Here is a 20,275-nt window from a genome sequence, read left to right as displayed (position 1 = left end):
ACACCACCTTTTTGATACAGAGAAGCCACACTGAACCAGTGGCCATAACTGTTGGCAAAGCGGGAGAACCAGGTGTGGTATACTTGACATCTCTTGCTGCCAGTCATCATCATGGAAGCCTGCTTGGAGAACTGCCTTCAAGTTTTCATAAGACATGGCTTCTGTGTAGGCTGGCGTAGGGCAATTGGATGAGGGGCTGATGGAAACAAACAGGATGAACTGGTTGTTGTGCGAGAGGGGCCAGTATGCCTCACTCCACAGCAGAGTGGAGGGTTTCTTTTTTCTGCTGCTGGGGTAGAGAGTGGTGGTTTTAAACCCACTTTTCCCAAAAGGTACTGTACCAGACCTGTGCTTGGGGGGGTGTTAATGTACTTTATTGGGATCCTGTACAAAGAGGCTAAATCTGACCCCCAAGAACCCCTGGTTCAATTTGCCAAACACAGCCCAACATCCCAGCCAGTAAAGTGCAAACCTCCTAGTCCAAATGGTGCTGCTTCTCAGAGGCAGCTCAGCTAGCCTGGGAATTACACCTACCTGATGTTGACCAGATACACAGGAAGCTTCCTTATATTTAGCCAGGCCAATGGTCCATCGAGCTTTAGTCCACACTGCCAGCAGCATCCCAAGAGTTTCAGATGGGAAGCATCTTGTTGCCCTACCTGGCTATGCCATGAATCAAACCTGGGACTGTTCTTGTGTAAAACATGCATTCTGCCACTGAGTTATGGCCCTTCCCTGCTTTTTTTTCTTGTTGCAGTACCACACGTCATTTTAAACAAGATAATTATGGGTATATTCAAAACGAAAAAGTAGTAAATTGTCCATCTTCATTTCCTCCCCACATTAGAGCAAGCCACTCTGCTTTTTAGGTTGTTGTTGCTCCTGGGGAGCCTTTTTCCATTCCACGATACAAAGAAGGGGAAAGCAATGGCTACATTCAGAGCATTAATCTCTGCATCTGCTGCTCTTCTTCAGGGATACAGACCACAATTATTTAGTTCTACCTCCAGCCTTCAGTCATGACCTCTATTGTGTTGCTTCTGTATTTTGAGTAAGGGGGGTGTCCTTTGAGCCAGAAGGTACTGAGCCTATGGGGAGAACAGTAACCATCCTCAGCTCAGCAGCAGGTTCAATAATTCTCAGTACGTGTGGTGGGGGGAGAGCTTGAGCCAACTGCATGCAAGAAGGCTAAACAACAAGCCTTTCTAAATGCAAAAACCTGTTCTTAAAATCTCTAGCCTGGGGAAAGGCAGAATTTCTGGGACCTGACAGATTTATTGATTTATCCAGCCAATACTCCGGGAGTAGTAAGGCTGCAGCTATGCTCTTGCTCTTTCTGAAGAGGGAGCTTTTGATTTTGCAGCTGGATCTTCTGTCTTGGAGGCAGATGCATTTTGGATGACTGCTTACATTTGCCAACACAACCCCCAGGATGAAGAAGGAAAAACCTTTTCTCAGCATGAGCCACCCAGAGAGAGATTTTGTAGCTCTTCCCCCAGCTTAGAGTCTTCACGCCCGCTGTCCAGTGTCTCTGTCCCTTCAAAGCAGCCAGAATCACGGGGAATGTCTCCCTTTGGCTCTCCAGGGGCCCCCAGAGCCCCCAAGCTTCCTTCTTCATCTTCAGCCTCACTGCTTGCTGGGGAGAGAGAAAGCAACCATTGTTACTGGAAAGCCCACCTGTAGGAAAGTAGGAAGCTGTTGGACATGATTCCAGATTATTTGGCCAGTGTTGTCTGCCCTTGAATGCAGTGGCCTCCCATGATTTCAAGTAGAATGGGGTATCTTCTATTGTCTGCTACCTGATCCTTTTAACTGGAGATTGTAAGCTTTGAATCTAGGACCATCTGCAGGCAAAGCAGAAGATCTGCTAAAGAGTCTGTGAATGGGAGGGGAAGAAACAAGCTTTTTAATAAAAGCACTTACTGTCATAATCAAGCAGGAGGTCTGCTGCTGTTAGCAGCTTGGCACGGTGTTGTGGGTCAGTTATATTCAGTTCATTCAGGTGGGTCTCTTGCAGCTCTTTGAAGTCCTCCAAGGTCTGGTAGCCATTCAGTAGCAATGTAGAGGCATACTCCTGATGAATGGGAAAGGGCATCAATGTGCTGGCTATTAGCAGCTAGCCAGGTTCAGTGACTGGGGGACTTCATGTGTAGATGGGTAGACTTACCTGATATTGGCCACAGCAGCATTCTGAACTGTGCTGGGCTGTGGTTGCTTCCATTTAAATTTCCCACAATGCCCCAGAAGTCCTGAGCATTGAGGGAAATTTATTGGTGGCTACCAGACCCAATCACCCAGTGCTAAGGAAGCAAATTGTTTCTTCAAGTGGAGTCCAAAGCAAGGATCTAGCCCCTGCCCCCAACAACTGCCCTAGGGTCCTACATGCTGATAAAAGGCTTCACTGAAGAAGTAAGTCTCATTGTAAACCCCTGAAGGGAGAAACAAGAGCAGAGGCAATAACAGTTCTGACAGAGGCCTCTGTGCAACAACATAAATAAGTGTTTTTAAAGAGAGGGAGGATTTAAAAAGTGAGGACTAGCAGCTTGGGGGGGAATACCCTACATCTGTACAATAGATGCAATCAGAACAGATCTTCAGCAATGGAGCTCAAATGCTAGTTCTTGTGGAATTTTTGCCAATAAGTTTTGATCCTTCATTGCTGCACTTTTGTACTAGCTGCAAGAGATTTTATGCAATGGCTATGACAGCTCTATATGGGTGAACTTGGGCTGCTAAAATTCAGGCTGGCCTATTGTTCCTTTACAGGGAATGAATTATGGCTGTATGTACACATGTGGACTATATGCTAGCGTGGGCTAGTTAATCACATTTGTTCCTAGCCTCTCTGTACAGCAAAATGCCAGCAATGAACTAGAGCTACATGCACCCTACAAACATTCCTCAAAAACAACACCAAGTCAAATCATTAGCCCATCCAATGTCTATCTAACTATAGTCTGCTAATTAGCAGTAAGGCCCAGAGTTCCAGACAGGTGTTGTTTCTGAGCCATATTTGGAGATTCCAGAGACGGACCCCTAGATCTCCTCCATGCAAAATGTGTGCCCAGTCCCTGAACCACAAACCCAACCCTCTAGTAGCCTTGCTGTTTTGCTCTGCTGGTAGGGCAACATCCTCACCTCAAGATTCATGCGTTCCAGCAGTTCATGCAAGGTCTTGGGTTTGGGCCTCTTGCTCCTGCTTCGCGAACTGCTCTTTGCAACTGGCGCAGGGTCTTCTGGGATGATGTCCACATAGATGAACTTGAAGGAGCCCACTCTGTTGTTCAAAAGACCAGTCCAGGTGCCTGCAGGTGCCTTTGCAATGATGTGGATGACATCTCCTTTCTATGCCAAAGGCAAAATCATTACATCTTTTAGTTGATATTACAGCTCTTCTGCTCTGTCTGTGGGCACCACACAGCATGACTATTCAGGTGCTGATATCAGCCTGGTATCTCTCTACTTCCCCCCCCCTCCCCGAACTGAGGATGCGGGGTTTCTGTAACCTTCAGGTATGGTTCAGTCAAGCTACAGCCTTCCAAGAGAGGAGCCATCAGCCTAGATCTGTATTGTTTGAGATAGCTACCCTCTGAAAACTAGTCCCACTCTTTTCATGTTGCTGTGGTGTTGCCAGCTGTACACAAGTAATGGTCACACATCTGTTGCTGCACCCACTTTTTGCTTCTGGCCTTGCTCACCCCTGGTGTGCTGACCTCGGTAAGTTGCCTAAGGGAATGAGGCCCTTTGGCTAGAAAAAAGAGGCTTCTCACCTGCTGTTATACTGAGTGCAGGGAAGACAGCCAGAACCAACACTTGAGAAATGACGATTTAATTTAATTTATCCTTCTTAGTTGTTATGGTCCTGCAGGTGTTGCTGGACTATATTATCCATATCTGACCACTGGTCATGCTGGCTGCAGTGTTGGGACTTGGGAGTCCTACAACAGCTGGAGAGCCAACTCTTGCTACACAGTCCTAACCCTACGATGGGTCACCATTTTTCAGGATGATGCCACATTGGCTTGATGAATAACTTGGCATGAAATATTTCTTTTGTAGGCTGATGACAAAAGAGATCTCTCTGCTAGAACAGGTCTGCCTTTGCAGACTTGCACGGGAAGAGAAATGCCAAGTGTTGCATTGTTACCCACCTGAAGTTTCAGAGAGTCTTTATCATACGGGCTGGGGAGGAAGTCTGTGTGAACTTTGGCTTTTCCACAAAAAGGGCCAACGTACGGTATGGGGCTGGCCTCGTCTCCCTTCTTGCTACTGCTTCCTCCCATCAGTCTGGGATTGGACAATTCAGTCCCTGCAGAAGGAGAGGCTCAGATCAGAAGGAAGAAATTGTAGTGGGTTGATTTTTGCTGGGGCTTAAAGTTTGGACACTGGACCTCTGGTAGGTTCAGTGAAATGGAGACCGAGTGATTGATGGAGGCAAACTGTCTCCTCCCCTTTCAGCAGGGGGTGAGCTACTCAGGGTTTAGGAGATCTCGCCAAGCCACATCATTCAGTGTGTGGCAGTGTGTGCTGATATAAAGCTACCCTCCAGCTTGTGGTCTTTCTCCTGCTTCCTCCATCCAGAAAAAGAAATCCCTGCAAACAAAAAGCTAGTGTGCCAATGAAAAAAAGTAATGTTTAAACCCTCCTCCACGATGCCTTGCTTCTTGTATGGAGGAAGCTTGGTGTTGGTGTTGCGGGGTTTTATTTGTACAGACAGGCGTCCTCTTATGAGAACTTCTGTCTGCAGTCTGAAGTGTTTATATAGCCCAGCCTCAGTGCTAAGCCTTCATGCTGGACTCACCACTTGGCGATTGAGAGCTGCTGGTCTCCTCACTTGATTCTGGAAAGACTGGGCCTTCGTCTTCAGTGGGGCTGCTGATGGGAGATGCAGCAGCCTCGTCTTCAGCCTCCCCCTGCATTAGGGCAATAAGGCACAATGAACACCCCTTTGCGCTTGAAGAAGAGACAGAAGGGCGGGTTGACTTTGCTCGGGTCTAGTGTCTAGACCCTGTGTTCTTGCAGCATCCTGGTTGGTTCTGTTCTTCCCCTAACTACCAAAAGTCTCCCAGCTGGGCAACCCTTTAACTGAACTTAGAACATGTGCTTTGTATGCCCAGTGGTACATCACTGAGCTATTAGGGCCCATATATTTTGGAATTAATGGTTGTATGTTCCTTCTCTCCCCACACCCAAACCTTTAGAGGGTATCATGAATTATGTCACTCCCTTCAAAATATGGTATGTTAACCCTACATAAGTGTTCAGATGCCATGCTGCTGAGTTCCGATCTGGATTTCTCATTTAAAGTCCTAAACTTTATGGTTAGCTGTGAGTGCTTAACATGTCATTAGCAATCATGTATCTGTTCTTACACACCCACACAGGGAAGCGGCAGAGCATCTGCTTTGCATGTGTCCCAATTTCAGTCCTTGGCATCTCCTTGTAGGGTTGGGAGAGAACCCCGTCTGAAACTCCAGAAAGCATTAACAAGTAGAGACAGTACCAAGCTAGATGGACCTTAGGTGTGATTTTGTGTAAGTCAGCTTCCTATCTGCAGCATTCTGGCCATTTCTTCCCCCTGCCCTGTGCTCTTGATAAGGGTTTCCCAAAAGTGGGTCTCTAACTGTTTTGGGACTACAACTCCCATCATCCCTAGCTAGCAGGACCAGTGGTCAGAGATTATGGGAATTGTAGTCCAAAAACAGCTGGAGATCCAAATTTGGGAAACCCTGCTCTAGATGAATATCCCCTTGCCCAAGCTGCTATTAAGCTCAAGAAAAGTTCCTGCTGGTGCTTTCTTGATGGGCTAACAGCAGCTCATGGATCTCTGCACCTGTTATTAATTTTTAATTTTTTAAAAAAACAAGCAAACTGATTAATGATGCATTTAAATGTCATCTCTTGTTGGGTGCTTAGGCTTCAGTCTTATCAGGCTCTGGGCAAGTATTCAAAGAGTTATTATTATTAATAAAGTATTTATAAGCCACTTAGCATCCAAAAAAATCGCAAAGCAGTGTAGAAAAGGATAAAAGGCACACGGTGCCAACCACTGAAATAAAACCTGTTCAAGCATCACAGTGGCCAAGTAAGAGACAATAAAATGCACAGCCAGAGAGCTACTCCATAAAGGGTTAGGGTGAAACGAAAAGTCTTTAGCAGGTGCTGAAAGCATAAGGTTGTTGGCTCCTTGACCCAAGGTGTGCTACGTGTCAAAGCATCACAGACCTTGGTGGTTTTGTTTTGCACAGGACACCAGACCCAGGCCTTGCTGCATGAATTGACATCATCAGGCAGTTGTACAAGGGGCCCATTGCTAATCCCTAGAGCCTCTTTTCTGGCGTTGCTCTTCCGTTTCTGTTGCTGCCTATTCACTTTCCCCTTGCAAGCATGAGGGCCGAGAAAAGAGCAAGAAAAGAGCAAGCCTCTCCCTTTAGGCAATGACGCAGATTAGGTCCAGTGGGAAAGTAAAGTCGGCTGGTCACACTGCCTCGTTTCTCACCTGCTCTGCGAGAGCTTTGGCGGCTGCTTTGCCAGTCTTCCTGTTCATGGTACGGGAGATGGCAGCTCTCCATCTCTTACCCAGCTTTGAGGTGCTGCTTCGGCCTGAGTCATCTGAGCTGGGCACAGAGTTTGTCTGATTGCCTTCTGGGACCTGTACAGAAGAGGTAAAGTATTGGGAGGAGCTGGCCTGGAAAGGAGGAGGATGCCTCCTTGCTGGGTTTGGGATGGGGATGAATCAAACCTTCCATATGCCCCCAGCAACAGATATGAAGAGGCCTGCCTTTTCAGACAGGCTGTGCTATTGCAATGCTGTCCTGACACCTTTTTTCCTCACTGAATACGAGTGGGGAAAGTGCACATAAATATATGTGCAATTGCTGAACTGTAGCTATTGAGATGGGGCAGAGATGGACAGCACAGCGTTTCGGACAGTGCAGGAACCACGGAAGGATCAGGCGACATCCCTTGAAAGGGGCAGGAGCTCTAACGTTGTCAGTATAAAACAGAAATGTGGAACCCGTGACCATTTGGATGCCATTTGGGATGCAGCTCCTGTCATCCTTGACCAATGGCCATGTTGGCTGAGGCTGATGAGAGCCCCAACAGCTCTTGGATGTCACAGGTAGGAGAAGCTAACATGAGCTGCAATATGAGAGGCAAATGTGATGCAGCTGATTCAGGGCTGCAGCAATGGAAGCCCAAGGCAGGCAAGAGCAGGACTGACTGTAGGCAGTGGATGGAAACAGGTATGGTCCCAAGGTACATGAGATGACTCCTTGCCTTGCTGGTCAGCACCTGGAAGGTGACTGGTCGGAGCCATATAGATGTTGCCTGGTAGCACCATACATTTAAAACTCGCTTATATTGCTTTAACAGTCATGGCTTCCCCCAAAGAATTATAATTTGTAGCTACGATTCCCAGTACACTAAATAAATCACAGTCCATAGATAGAATTCTTTGGAGAAAAGAATGTGACCATTCCATAATGGTTAAAAGGTGGGATATTAGGGTAAGAAAATAAACAGATTAATATGTGAATAAGCCTGGGCAGAGCCAGATGCTCTGTGATGAAGGTGATATGGTTAGAGTATTAGAGCCTAGGGTTCGAATCCCCATTCAGCACTGAAGCTCACCTTGGGACAGTCACCATATCTCAGGGTTGTTGTGAGGATAAAACTGGGAGAACCACCTTGAGCTCCCTGGAGGAAAAGGTGTCCTACAAATGTTATAGGCCAGGGGTCCCCAAACTAAGGCCCGGGGGCCAGATGCGTCCCAATTGCCTTCTAAATCTGGCCTGCGGACCGTCCGGGAATCAGTGTGTTTTTACATGAGTAGAATGTGTCCTTTTATTTAAAATGCATCTCTGGGTTATTTGTGGGGCATAGAAATTCATTCATTTCCCCCCCCCCAAAAAAAAATATAGTCCAGCCCCCAACAAGGTCTGAGGGACAGTGGACCGGCCCCCTGCTGAAAAAGTTTGCTGACCCCTGTTATAAGCAAATAAATGGGGGTACTCACCTCCTCCTCTAGGTTGAATTCCTTCTCACTTGGTAGAGGGGAGCTGGGTTTGGATTTAGGAAAGTCCTTGAAGCTGCTGGATCGCTGCAGGGACAGCTGATAAGGGGGAGCAAGAGAGGGCAGCAAGTAAATATAGGAAAAAGCAGGGAGCACACATTGGGAAACGGCCTCCTAGTCCTCGTGTTGTAACTAATTCTGCAACCAAATCCAAGCTGGTGTAACTGGAGAAAATACAGATTCTTCCTGTTAACCCAACCTCTCATTTCCTCATTCCTCTCTTGCATCCACTCACTGTGCAGTATTTTTTAGAATTGAAAGCTCCGCGGGGCAGAGATCTGGCCTCTTATGAAGTGCCATGCGCACGGATGGTGGCACTCACGTCAGAGTAGCTGGGACTGATGGGAGTTGTAGTCCAAAATAGCTGGGGCGGGTACTAACTTGGCAATGGCTATACCTTAAACAACAACAACAACAACAACAACTTCTCCCACATCAAGCTCTGTTATTAATATGTTGGCTGGGGTGTGTGTGTAAATGGGGAACTGTGGGAAGGCGTGGCTCGGGAAGGAAGCATGAACTGTTGTTACGAGGGAAGTAGAAAGCTGCACGTCTACGCTCCTCCTCGCCAGCTCACGATCTGACTATACATTTTGGTAAGAGGAAAGACCAAGTCGCTCCTGTCCTGCTCTCTCTCCAATTAGTGTAGGCCTAATGTTAGCATCACTTGGAGTCCACCCCCCCCCGCAATATACACGCATTGCATTAATACCTTGCTCTGGGTCTGGAGCGCGGGGCGCTGCCCGCCATCAGAGACGGGAAACAGGGGTGCACGAAAGAGTCACTGGCCTTAAGCCAACTTAGCCGTTCCCGCTTTCACATCTTGGCGAGCATCTCTTTTTTTTCTTTTGTAAGGTCGCTACAAAAATCGCCACTCAGCGAATGAAGTGTGTGGTTTGGCACCACCACCACCAACAACAGCAAGTTCTCTCGAGCCTAAGCGCTAGAGCGGCAAAGGTGTTGCGGGAGGTGGGGCTTAGCTTACGAACAGAGAAGCCGCCGAAGTCAGAGGACGGGTATTGAGGTCTGGAAATGCAAATGCTTGCAAACCAGAGTTCACGCCTCGGTGCATAAGCAAAGCAGGAGGAACGGGTGGATGTGGGGAGTTGGGAGCTGCTGGCAAGTCTACACCAGATCATCCACACAATACGAAGCCCACGACTCCTCTCCGATGCAAAAGCTGCTCATCATTGCATTGCGCCCGCCCCCGCCCCCGAACAGGACTATCAGCCGGTCACACCAAAAACACGCACAGTCAATTCTTTTGCGGTAGCCCTCCGGTCACACGTAGGAAGGCTCGCTTCAGCTCTTGTCGGAGTTGCAGCTTGCAGCGCTGTGCAAAACTCGGGACTGAGGGCCGGCCGCAACGAAACCGTGCAATGACAGCTCTACTTGCGGTCTGTAGTTGAGTTGCAGCCTGAGATCTCACGGACTGCAGCCCATTTCATCAAATGCATCCGAGAACAGATGCATCTGATGAGGTAGGTTGTTGCCTAGCAAAGCTCTGCCTCCCCCCCCTCCCCCGTAAGAAGCCAGCAAGAAGATATTCTAGAGGGGGTGCTGTTCTGTGGGAATTTGAACCATTGTTTGGTTTTGGAAGAGGGAAATGAGGAAGTGAAAAGGGGGGGTGACAGGAGAAGATGAAGAGGTGAGAGGAACAGCATCCCCCCCCCCCCCAGAATGAGAGAGGAAGAAACTGGGGCAGTATCATTTAATCCACTAATGAGTGAGATAAATGGGAAATAATATGCCCTGAAATCAATCAGGCTGCTGTTTGGAAAATATATAAAACCTGCAGATGACAAACACCATCTTCCTTGTTTTAGGGCCAGGAGGAAAGCAGCTTTGAAGATGATGCAAGCTACACAACACATGCGCATAGGCTAAAAGTTGGGAGAAAGCCATAGCACAGCCATAGGGCATTACATTTGCATATAGGGGGTCCCAGGTCCAATCCCTGGCATCTTCAAGTACAACCGGGAAAGATCCCTGCTTAAAACCCTGGAGAGCTGCTATCTAGCCAGCGTAGACAATACTAAACTAGATGGACCCAATAGTCAGCATGAATGCAGCTTCTTGTTCCAAAAACAGACTTATTGCTTCATAAACATTTGCTTTTAGCGTGTGCAAATTTAATTGACAGGTTAATGACCAATACTCATATTATAAACTCTTTAACATTTATTTAATAGGCCTAAGAAAGAGCACCCTCTGGCTGCAGAGAACAAAGTGGGCACTGAGCTCTGATCTTCTATGTTTCTATGGCTTGATCATTTCACTCCTTTTTTCTCCTGTGTTTCTTGGTTACAGACGAAGTCTTCCTTCCCCTATGCCCTGGCATAAGTGCAGCACTATTTATCAGCTGCTGTTTTCCGTGGTGTGGAAAATGTCCCTGATGATTTTCTGCCCATCATACCACTTAAACTAGAACAAGCTCAGAGTCAGAAAACAAACACATCCACATATACAGTACGCAGACGCTGCATAACAAGGGTGCCTGTTGGAGGAAACTGAGCCCCCCCTCCCAAAGCAGAGATGGAAGGCTTGGATGGCCACAGTTTACCCACCCCTGCCCTGCCCATGAAGCAAACTGGAGGACTCGTATCTAAGAAGCATCTGTCCTAGACAGTTTGGTACTCTGGATAGCTGCAGGGCTGTCAACTGTCCTGGAGAACCCCTCTAGGATTGTGGCACTCAATTTCACTGGTGTGACAACCTCACCCCAAGGAAACATTGAGCGGATTGTGCAGTTGCTGTGAACCGAGCTGGATCCAGCTTTGCCTAACATAGCACAACCACAAAAGGGACCTAAGACAGCTTTTAGAACAGCAGGTGCCAAGCACTATGGGGGAAAGGGGAACATAGAATCTGCCATATTTTCAGAACCTTGCTATAGCTAGCTCAATATTGTCTATGCTGGCTGGCAGTGGCCTTGCAGGGTCTCAGCTAAGAAGCATTTACCAGCTTTACCTGGAGTTGCCAGGGATTGAACCCAAGACCTTCTGCATGAAAAGCAGATGCTCTACCACTGAGCTACAGCAACCCCTGTACCAAAGTGTGGCCCCTAAGGAAATCCACACCCTAGCCTCTGGCTGGCAAACTATGCACCCCCCCCCCCAATAGCCTTCTGAAAACAATAGGTACCAAAGGACTGGCATCAAACGTAAGCAATTCAGGCCCTGGTGCTCTTCATAGCCTCATCCCATAAGTCAAGCGCTGCTGTTGTGCCCCTACTAGCAATCTGTTGGGCAAGAGCTGAGGACCTGGTCCCTGCCTCCCCAACCACTCACCTTCCTCTTTTGCACTGGGTCCTTCTCGCTGGCATTGGATGGCTTCCGGCGCAACATGGTGCTCTCTCTCTCCAAGAGTACATTAAGTGTCGGGCAGAGCGAGAGAGTAAGCAGGAGAGAGGCAGCAGGCGAGTATGAGAAGCGACAGAGGCCAGGAAGTAGGCAGGAAATCACTGCATCACATGGGCTCCTTTCCCAGCAACTGGGCCTCAAGCAGCAGAAGTCGGGGCCCCAGCCCCACGCTTGCACATTTGCACAGGAAGGAAGTGGCAACTTACATGCACAGGCAGACTTCTCCACCCAAGACCAAGTGAGAGGTTGATGCCTGTCTTCTGGAAATGAGAGACTCACAAGGGTGTCTCTTCCCCCTGAAAACACCACAGTGGGGGCCCTTGCTGTGGTGGTGGGTCTTTGGAGCACAGGGGTTGTTTGGAGAGCCAAAGGAAAGGATTAGCTACTAACACTTCCATATTTATTTCCATTTTAGCTCACCTTTCCTCTAAGGCAGACGCGGGGAACCTTTGGCTCTCCAGATATTGTTGTTCAGTCGTTCAGTCGTGTCCGACTCTTCGTGACCCCATGGACCAGAGCACGCCAGGCACGCCTATCATTCACTGCCTCCCGCAGTTTGGCCAAACTCATGTTAGTAGCTTCGAGAACACTGTCCAACCATCTCATCCTCTGTCGTCCCCTTCTCCTCGTTCCCTCCATCTTTCCCAACATCAGGGTCTTTTCCAGGGAGTCTTCTCTTCTCATGAGGTGGCCAAAGTACTGGAGCCTCAGCCTCAGGATCTGTCCTTCCAGTGAGCACTCAGGGCCGATTTCCTTGAGAATGGATAGGTTTGATCTTCTTGCAGTCCATGGGACTCTCAAGAGTCTCCTCCAGCACCATAATTCAAAAGCATCAATTCTTCGGCGATCAGCCTTCTTGACGGTCCAGCTCTCACTTCCGTACATTACTACTGGGAAAACCATAGCTTTAACTATACGGACCTTTGTTGGCAAGGTGATGTCTTTGCTTTTTAAGATGCTGTCTAGGTTTGTCATTGCTTTTCTCCCAAGAAGCAGGCGTCTTCTAATTTCGTGACTGCTGTCACCATCTGCAATGATCATGGAACCCAAGAAAGTGAAATCTCTCACTGCCTCCATTTCTTCCCCTTCTATTTGCCAGGAGGTGATGGGACCAGTGGCCATGATCTTAGTTTTTTTGATGTTGAGCTTCAGACCATATTTTGCGCTTTCCTCTTTCACCCTCATTAAAAGGTTCTTCAATTCCTCCTCACTTTCTGCCATCAAGGTTGTATCATCAGCATATCTGAGGTTGTTGATATTTTTTCCGGCAATCTTAATTCCGGTTTGGGATTCATCCAGCCCAGCCTTTCGCATGATGAATTCTGCATATAAGTTAAATAAGCAGGGAGACAATATACAGCCTTGTCGTACTCCTTTCCCAATTTTGAACCAATCAGTTATTCCATATCCAGTTCTAACTGTAGCTTCTTGTCCCAAATAGAGATTTCTCAGGAGACAGATGAGGTGATCCGGCACTCCCATTTCTTTAAGAACTTTCCATAGTTTGCTGTGGTCGACACAGTCAAATGCTTTTGCGTAGTCAATGAAGCAGAAGTAGATGTTTTTCTGGAACTCTCTAGCTTTCTCCATAATCCAGCGCATGTTTGCAATTTGGTCTCTGGTTCCTCTGCCCCTTCGAAATCCAGCTTGCACTTCTGGGAGTTCTCGGTCCACGTACTGCTTAAGCCTGCCTTGTAGAATTTTAAGCATAACCTTGCTAGCGTGTGAAATGAGTGCAATTGTGCGGTAGTTAGAGCATTCTTTGGCACTGCCCTTCTTTGGAATTGGGATGTAAACTGATCTTCTCCAATCCTCTGGCCACTGCTGAGTTTTCCAAACTTGTTGGCATATTGAGTGTAGCACCTTAACAGCATCATCTTTTAGGATTTTAAATAGTTCAGCTGGAATATCATCACTTCCACTGGCCTTGTTGTTAGCAAGGCTTTCTAAGGCCCATTTGACTTCACTCTCCAGGATGTCTGGCTCAAGGTCAGCAACCACACTACCTGGGGTGTATGAGACCTCTATATCTTTCTGGTATAGTTCCTCTGTGTATTCTTGCCACCTCTTCTTGATGTCTTCTGCTTCTGTTAGGTCCTTTCCACTTTTGTCCTTAATTGTGGTAATCTTTGTACGAAATGTTCCTTTCATATCTCCAATTTTCTTGAACAGATCTCTGGTTTTTCCCATTCTGTTATTTTCCTCTATTTCTTTGCATTGCTCGTTTAGAAAGGCCCTCTTGTCTCTCCTTGCTATTCTTTGGAAATCTGCATTCAATTTCCTGTATCTTTCACTATCTCCCTCGCATTTTGCTTGCCTTCTCTCCCCCGCTATTTTTAAGGCCTCATTGGACAGCCACTTTGCTTTCTTGCATTTCTTTTTCATTGGGATGGTTTTCGTTGCTGCCTTCTGTATAATGTTACGAGCCTCCATCCACAGTTCTTCAGGCACTCTATCCACCAAATCTAAGTCCTTAAACCTGTTTTTCACTTCAACTGTGTATTCATAAGGAATTTGATTTAGATTGTATCTTACTGGCCCAGTGGTTTTTCCTACTTTCTTCAGTTTAAGCTGGAATTTTGCTATAAGAAGCTGATGATCAGAGCCACAGTCAGCTCCAGGTCTTGTTTTTGCTGAGTGTATAGAGCTTCTCCATCTTTGGCTGCAGAGAATATAATCAATCTGATTTCGATGTCGCCCATCTGGTGATGTCCATGTGTAGAGTCGTCTCTTGTGTTGTTGGAAAAGAGTGTTTGTGATGACCAGCTTGTTCTCCAGATATTGCTGAATCACAACTCCCATCAGCTGCAGCACACACATGCCCAATGGCCAGGGGTGATGGGAACTGCAGGCCGGCAACATCTGGAGATCCAATGGTCACCTGCACCACCCGCTGTAAGGAATTTAGCAGGCGCTCCTCCCCATTTCATCTGCACAATAGCCATGAGAGGTAGGATAGGCTCAGAGAGTGTCTAGCTGAAAGTCACCCAGTCAGCCTCCAAAGTCACATTACATCATGGGCTTTGTAGTCTTCTGAACAGCTTAAACAGGCCACCACAATACAAGTGTGACGTGCTGAAGCCTAGTGAAATCAACGGGCTTAAGCTCATCTAACTTTATAAGTTGGAATGAGGCCTTGGGAGTTTCCTGTGCAGGATAGTGACAGATTGCTCACTGCACAAGCACTAAAAGCAACATAGCACTTCCTGGGTGAATACTGCAGCTGATTTCATAAAGTCTATAATTTCACAGCATGATTTCGCACTGTCAGGATACTATATTTTGCCACAAACTCCATTCTGAGCAGGCAACTTCCAGACATACTGGTACTTCTTAATGTGCCTTCATGATGATTTGTGCCCACAATGCTATTAGGGTGGTCATGTGCAATAGCAATGGGCCTAGGGCACTATTGAGAAGATCCAGAAAAAGGCAACTGTACCAAAATGAATTATTGTGAAAATAAGAAATCTGGGGTGGGGAGTGGGGGTGAGCCAAATTTTGTCCTCACTCAGGGCACCATGTTACCAAAGTCCCCCCCCCCCCGGTGTGCAATCTCACTTTCAATACTGTTTTTCACCTGAAAAAGTTTTGAGGTGATCAAACTGCTTCATTTTCAGTAAGTACATATCCCGTAACTTAATACCTGTAATTGTTATTGCCACAAATGGGGTTTCATGGGCTACTTCTGCTGCACTTTTGCTCCTCTGGACAACAATAAGGTGGTAGCATTGTGGATGCATCACAGAGTAAACTAAAGCAGACTAAATACAGCACTAGTGCATGATTATTGTGCCAATAACTTGTTACAGAATACACCCAGAATAAAACAATAGTCTGGTAGCAATACTGGCCAGCATAGTAGGACATGCTGAATTTTTCAGCTTTCAAATTCAGCAAATGGGAGGTGCTAAAAGGTTGTAACATAACTTGGGAATTCAAAAGATACTTCGGTTATATTAAAGTAGTTTAGTTTTGCTTGGTTAAGTGAATTGTAAAATTGCATAGAAATCATTAAAAATGATTGCCAGATACTTGCATTTGTTTGTTTGTTTGCATTACCTGGCTTTTTTCAGAAGATAAAATTAAAATTATTCGATTTTCTGAGAGCAGTTTATGCTTCTTCACCACATGTAGATTTACCAAGCTAAACGTCTAGTCACAAATAAAAGCAGATTTGAATTCCTCACACCCAAAAACATAGTTTTAAAACTCCTCACTGAAGAAATTCACAAAAATTAAGTTTCACCCGCTAAAATGGCATGCCCTATCCGCACAGTAATATGCACAACCCTGCCGTATGCGCTTTGTGCATGTGTTTTGTGTGTGCCCGTGTTATGCGCTCCGTGTCGCAGCTGCTACTGCGACCATCTTATTTTTCCTCACAATGAATCTCTCCCACAGAAGATGAGTATGACCTTGGTGATTTGAAGCAGCAAGCTCAAGCAATAAAAATGAAATCCAACAAAGTGGATGAATAATAGTCGCAGGCTGAAAGTAAAAGAGGGATGTCTTTTTTTAAAAAAAAAGAGGGGTGGGGGAGAGGAAATAAAAAAGAGGGAGAAATTCATTACAGTCCAGCCCTGCCAAGGAGATTGTAGGCACACACAACATACAAAATGTTATGGGTCTGTGTGACATTTGCAATCAGGCTCCATGCAATGTCAGGAATGGAAGACACATGCTGTTCACGTAAACAAATACTGGAATAATTAGAGCTTTATTTTAAAAAAGAGTAAAGGGTTTATTGTCCAAGCAAGTCATAACAGTGTACCATGCCTCCAGGAAATACACGTGAAGTTGACATTTTGGCTTTTTCCACACTGGACATTTATTATGGAATTTTGTGTGTTCATTCGCTTTTTATGGGACACCTACATGACACCATAATCAAAATATGCTCCTCTCTTGTTTTGGTCCATTCACCTTCCTCTCACCTCAGAAAAGCGGACATTTAAAGCATAATGGAATTGCTGTGCATTTCCCCCAAGTTTAGATGTTCTATTGCACAGCTATTTTGTCTGGTTATGGCCCTGTATGGGTTGCTCCCAACGTTTCCTTCTCTATAGTCCATCTCTCCTCTCTAGGAATACACTTTAACCCGTTCCTTATCCAAATAGCATTGTTTTCAGATCTGTTTCTCTGTACCCTTCCCCCACCCCCAAATCGCAGCAGGGCAGAGAGATCATGATCGTAAGTGCAGTAAGAGGGGAGAAAATATATGACATTCTGATCTGTTTTGCAAGGTGGTTTTATACAACGAGTGTTTGTCCCTCATTCATCTTGATTTGCTTGCAGGTGTTAATGCATCTAGCTAATCATTGTTTCAAGCCACACTTTCAAGGCATTTCTCTATTGCTTTCCAAACTGCAAAAAAACTGAAGTTACAATATGCACTTGAAATTGGGATTATCCACATTTACCATTGCTCTTCCCAGGAACAGTCCGTGCTTTAAAGCTCCATGTCAAAGTGTCTGTTTTTGTTTTTGCTTAGGAGCTTTCTCTGCAAAACCCTACTCTTTAAAACTCAATTGGAGCAAATGGCAATCCACAGAAAATCCAAACTGATGTTCCCCCCCATCCTGGTGCCCTCCAGATGTCGTTGGACAGCAACTCCCATTATTCCCAACAAGCATGGCCAGTGGGCAAGGGCTTGTGGGAGCTGTAGTCCAAAATCTGGAGGGAACCAGGCTGAGACAGCCCCAGATGCTCCATGTTAGTTAGTAAAACGTGAAGAAGACAATCCCATGCGCAGATGGGGTGCTGACTCAAGGGAATCAAGTACATTATTTCCTCCTTTTGGGTTTTTCTTTTTCTTTGGGGCTATATATACTGCTGTATTAAATCCTGATGTCAAACAAGGATGTATCTTTTTCTGTGTGCCATATTTACATACAGATGTATTTTTTTTCTTAAGTTGGGGGGGGGGAATGACACTGATACATCATGCAGTAAGAATGAAGAAGGGCATAAAATGAACATGGACATCTCAGTTCCTTCTTTTTAAGGCCTAACAGCGGAGCCCTTTAATGGATATAGGTGCAGATGAGCACAGATTCTCCAAATTCTCAGAGCAGACTGGATCTCTGTAGATCAAGGGCTGTTTGCATATATTTTGTCCTGTAAGGAGCAGGAGACTTGATGGGGAGAAGGCTTTGGAAGCAACAGTGTCCGGCAGCCATAGATGGCTGCTAACTGTAGGCTACGTTTGGAGGTGGGACAGCAAGAAGAGGCAGGCTTAAGTGCAGCGATGTGGACCATGCTCCAAACAGCCCTACACCCTAGGCAGAAGAGTAGAGGTCAAGCTGCCTATAGCCAGGCTACTTAGTGATGTTGTCAGCATGCTGGTGTGAGAAAGGGGCTCTGTGTTCTGCTCCAGCCACAAGTATTCCTCATCCAGGTTGCGTCTCTGTAGCTCACGGCCGATGTGCTCACGGATGGACTCGTAATACCTGTTGATATATTCAATCTGGGGGGGGGGCAGAGTGGGAGAGACAGAGACAGACAGATGGAACACTGTGTTTGGCGTGGCAGGTTCCTCCCCTCTGCACTACCCTGCTGTCTTTACCCACCAGGCTTTTGCTAGAGATGCTTGAGGATTTTAATCAGTCTGCAATTTTAAGCAAACAAATCTTAATTCATACACCCTGTGCCCTTCTTTGGTCTGTTTCAAATTGTTTCATTGGGTTTTAATATTCTATGAGTGCATGTTTGCAACCCACCCAGGACCTTATGCTGAAGGACTGGTAAGAAATCCCATTAAATTAAATAAATACTAGTTCACAGATCAAGCACAGTTCTCCTCTAGCTTTTGCACTTCTCCAAATTTTGCAGTTCCTGGCTCAATATACCAAAATGCATGTTTTAGATGCACACCAAATGCACGTTTTATGATTATTTATGTACCCCTATCAGGGCAAAAATGCATATTTTGGGATAAAAGTGCATGCAAATATAATGTATGTGTTTTCTTAAAAATTGCAGATGGGTGTAGAAATGGGCTGGAATGAATGAACAATGCCAGAAACAGACTGATCTGCCCACCCTTAGCTTGCACCCACCTGATCCGAGGACAGGAGGTTCACATCAATGAGGTTCCGTTCGTAGGGCACTAGGGACACCACCTCAAAGGTCAGGAAAGGCTCTTCAGATATTTGGTACTATGGCAGACAAAGAAAGAAGGCGGCTCACATTTTTTTAGCAGTTGCATCGATTTTGTGAGGTTGAGTTTTGCATGTACGTTCTCTCTTCTGTAGAATCAAAGGGCAACTCGGACGTGTGAACAAGCCAAAATGACTCAGGGGTTCCTCACATACTACAGTCCTAATGAAAATTACACACCACATTTACTTTTCTTTTAAAAAACAACAACATCTAGTCTGGCCCTTAGTGAAGTCTGTTCACAGATATAATTGCCTGTCGTCAAGTTATAGCGTGAATAAGTCAAATGTTGTCCATACACGACTGAGTTAGCCCCAGGGAAACCCAAGGGATGATGGGGTTGTCCCCCACCATCCTACGGGTGACAATGACCACCTACCCTTGCCCTGGATATTGATTTATAGAAGGTATGAAGAACCTGTGGCTGCCCAGTCGTCGCTAGACTACATCTCCCATCTGACCCTGCCATCATGATCATTGGTCAGGGATGATGGGAGCTGTATTTTTGCACCACACTTCAACCAAAAAGGCTCCCCTACTGGTAAATAGTTCCCCTTTGTTCTTTTTCTATGCAATTGGTCCTGGATTAGGGGCTGCAGTCATTTCCCACAAAGGACAATTATCAATGCTCCCCTCCCCCTTTGAACATGCAGAAAGGTCCTCCTTAGAATGGGGAATGGGAATGAAAGAGACTTTGAGGAGGATTCCAAATACCTTAAGGCCTGACCTGTATGTTGCAGAATCTCTACCTGTTTAAAGGTTACAGCTCACAGTTTGTACAGGAAATGTCCTGCAGGTTGTCCTGCAGCCACCCATTAGTGACCAATCAAAAGCAGAGAAGGAGCATCACCTTGGTCTTTGCTTCTACCACAACCGCAATGTCCTCCAAGCGGATCCCAAACTCACCATCCTGGTAATAACCTGGCTCTGGAGAGAATGGGGCAAAGGAGAGAGGAGGCAGAGAGAGAGAGAGTTCAGAGTGCTTCTGTGCCTCTTCCTCCCCACCAATCTCGCAAATCTTCTTACTTTATTACCCAAACCAGTCAGGCTGTTTATTTAAACGAGACCCTCTTTAGCAATGCAAATTCCTGGGTGGGGAGGGTGGAAATCCAGAGGGAAGGCGGTCTCACAAAATGGGCTCTGAATGACAAAGACTTATGCTGCAATAAATCTTATTAGACTGAAACAGCGGACAGCTTTTACTATGGACACACTAAGACTTTTGGTAAACATGCACATTATTGTGATTTCATGTGTTTTAAAGAACTGCAAAAAATCCTATTTCTGCTCGCTGTAACAGACTAACAACACAAGTACCCCTCTAGAATATGGTGTAGTGAATAAAACATCTAGCAGTCCCCAGTTACAAACTCCAGAAAGAAAAAGAATCCCTGCCTGCGATTCAGGATGGGGAGGGAGAAGCAAGGCTTCGTGGCATCACAACCAACGAAGATCATGTGGCACTTACCTATGGAGGTGAACATGCCTTTTTCCAAGGGCACATTGTTGGCCTGAAAGCCCACAGGCCCTAAAGGTGAAAGGATCAGTTATTGCTATCAGAAAACCAGCCCAAGAGATTTTGCCACCCCCTACTGAACTATGAACTATGAAAACCAATTCTCCCATGGCATTTCACCAAAGCTACACAACCCCCGCAAACAGACATAATATCATG

The 20,275-nt window shown here is 46.2% G+C and overlaps 2 protein-coding genes across 3 annotated transcripts in view; both read right to left on the bottom strand.

Moving 5' to 3' along the window:
• Nucleotides 1-1,357: 1,357 nt before the first annotated feature.
• On the bottom strand, nucleotides 1,358-11,461 carry SASH3 (SAM and SH3 domain containing 3). The gene is made up of 8 exons (XM_033137967.1): nucleotides 11,368-11,461; nucleotides 8,021-8,116; nucleotides 6,500-6,652; nucleotides 4,802-4,913; nucleotides 4,152-4,309; nucleotides 3,139-3,345; nucleotides 1,924-2,074; nucleotides 1,358-1,636 (listed from the first exon to the last, which is right to left on the bottom strand). The coding sequence occupies exons 1-8, from the start codon at nucleotides 11,422-11,424 to the stop codon at nucleotides 1,455-1,457; spliced, it is 1,116 nt and encodes a 371-aa protein (XP_032993858.1). The 5' UTR covers nucleotides 11,425-11,461; the 3' UTR covers nucleotides 1,358-1,454.
• Nucleotides 11,462-17,704: 6,243 nt separating this feature from the next.
• The window catches only part of XPNPEP2 (X-prolyl aminopeptidase 2), a 31,759-nt gene continuing 29,188 nt past the window's right edge, over nucleotides 17,705-20,275 (bottom strand). For both annotated transcript variants that reach the window (XM_033137231.1, XM_033137229.1), the window contains exons 18-21: nucleotides 20,069-20,128; nucleotides 19,451-19,527; nucleotides 18,501-18,599; nucleotides 17,705-17,908 (exon numbers count right to left, since the gene is read on the bottom strand). In XM_033137231.1, the coding sequence (XP_032993122.1) occupies nucleotides 17,714-17,908; nucleotides 18,501-18,599; nucleotides 19,451-19,527; nucleotides 20,069-20,128 (431 nt within the window). In that variant the 3' untranslated portion in view covers nucleotides 17,705-17,713. The remainder of the gene's footprint in view (nucleotides 17,909-18,500; nucleotides 18,600-19,450; nucleotides 19,528-20,068; nucleotides 20,129-20,275) is intronic.

Source organism: Lacerta agilis, chromosome Z, assembly GCF_009819535.1.
Source record: "Lacerta agilis isolate rLacAgi1 chromosome Z, rLacAgi1.pri, whole genome shotgun sequence".
Lineage (NCBI taxonomy): Eukaryota > Metazoa > Chordata > Lepidosauria > Squamata > Lacertidae > Lacerta > Lacerta agilis.
The sequence above is the reverse complement of the archived record's forward strand: the minus strand, read 5'-3'. Positions and strand labels throughout refer to the sequence as shown.

Bases quoted from the DNA above. Each gene is read 5' to 3' on its own strand.
- SASH3 (XM_033137967.1), bottom strand. From the start codon at position 11,424: ATGTTGCGCCGGAAGCCATCCAATGCCAGCGAGAAGGACCCAGTGCAA. The intron at 8,117-11,367 runs GTGAGTGGTTGG...CCCCCTTATCAG, and splicing joins ACCCAGTGCAAAAGAGGAAG to CTGTCCCTGCAGCGATCCAG. The intron at 4,310-4,801 runs GTGAGTCCAGCA...CTCCTTCTGCAG, and splicing joins CAGCTCTCAATCGCCAAGTG to GGACTGAATTGTCCAATCCC.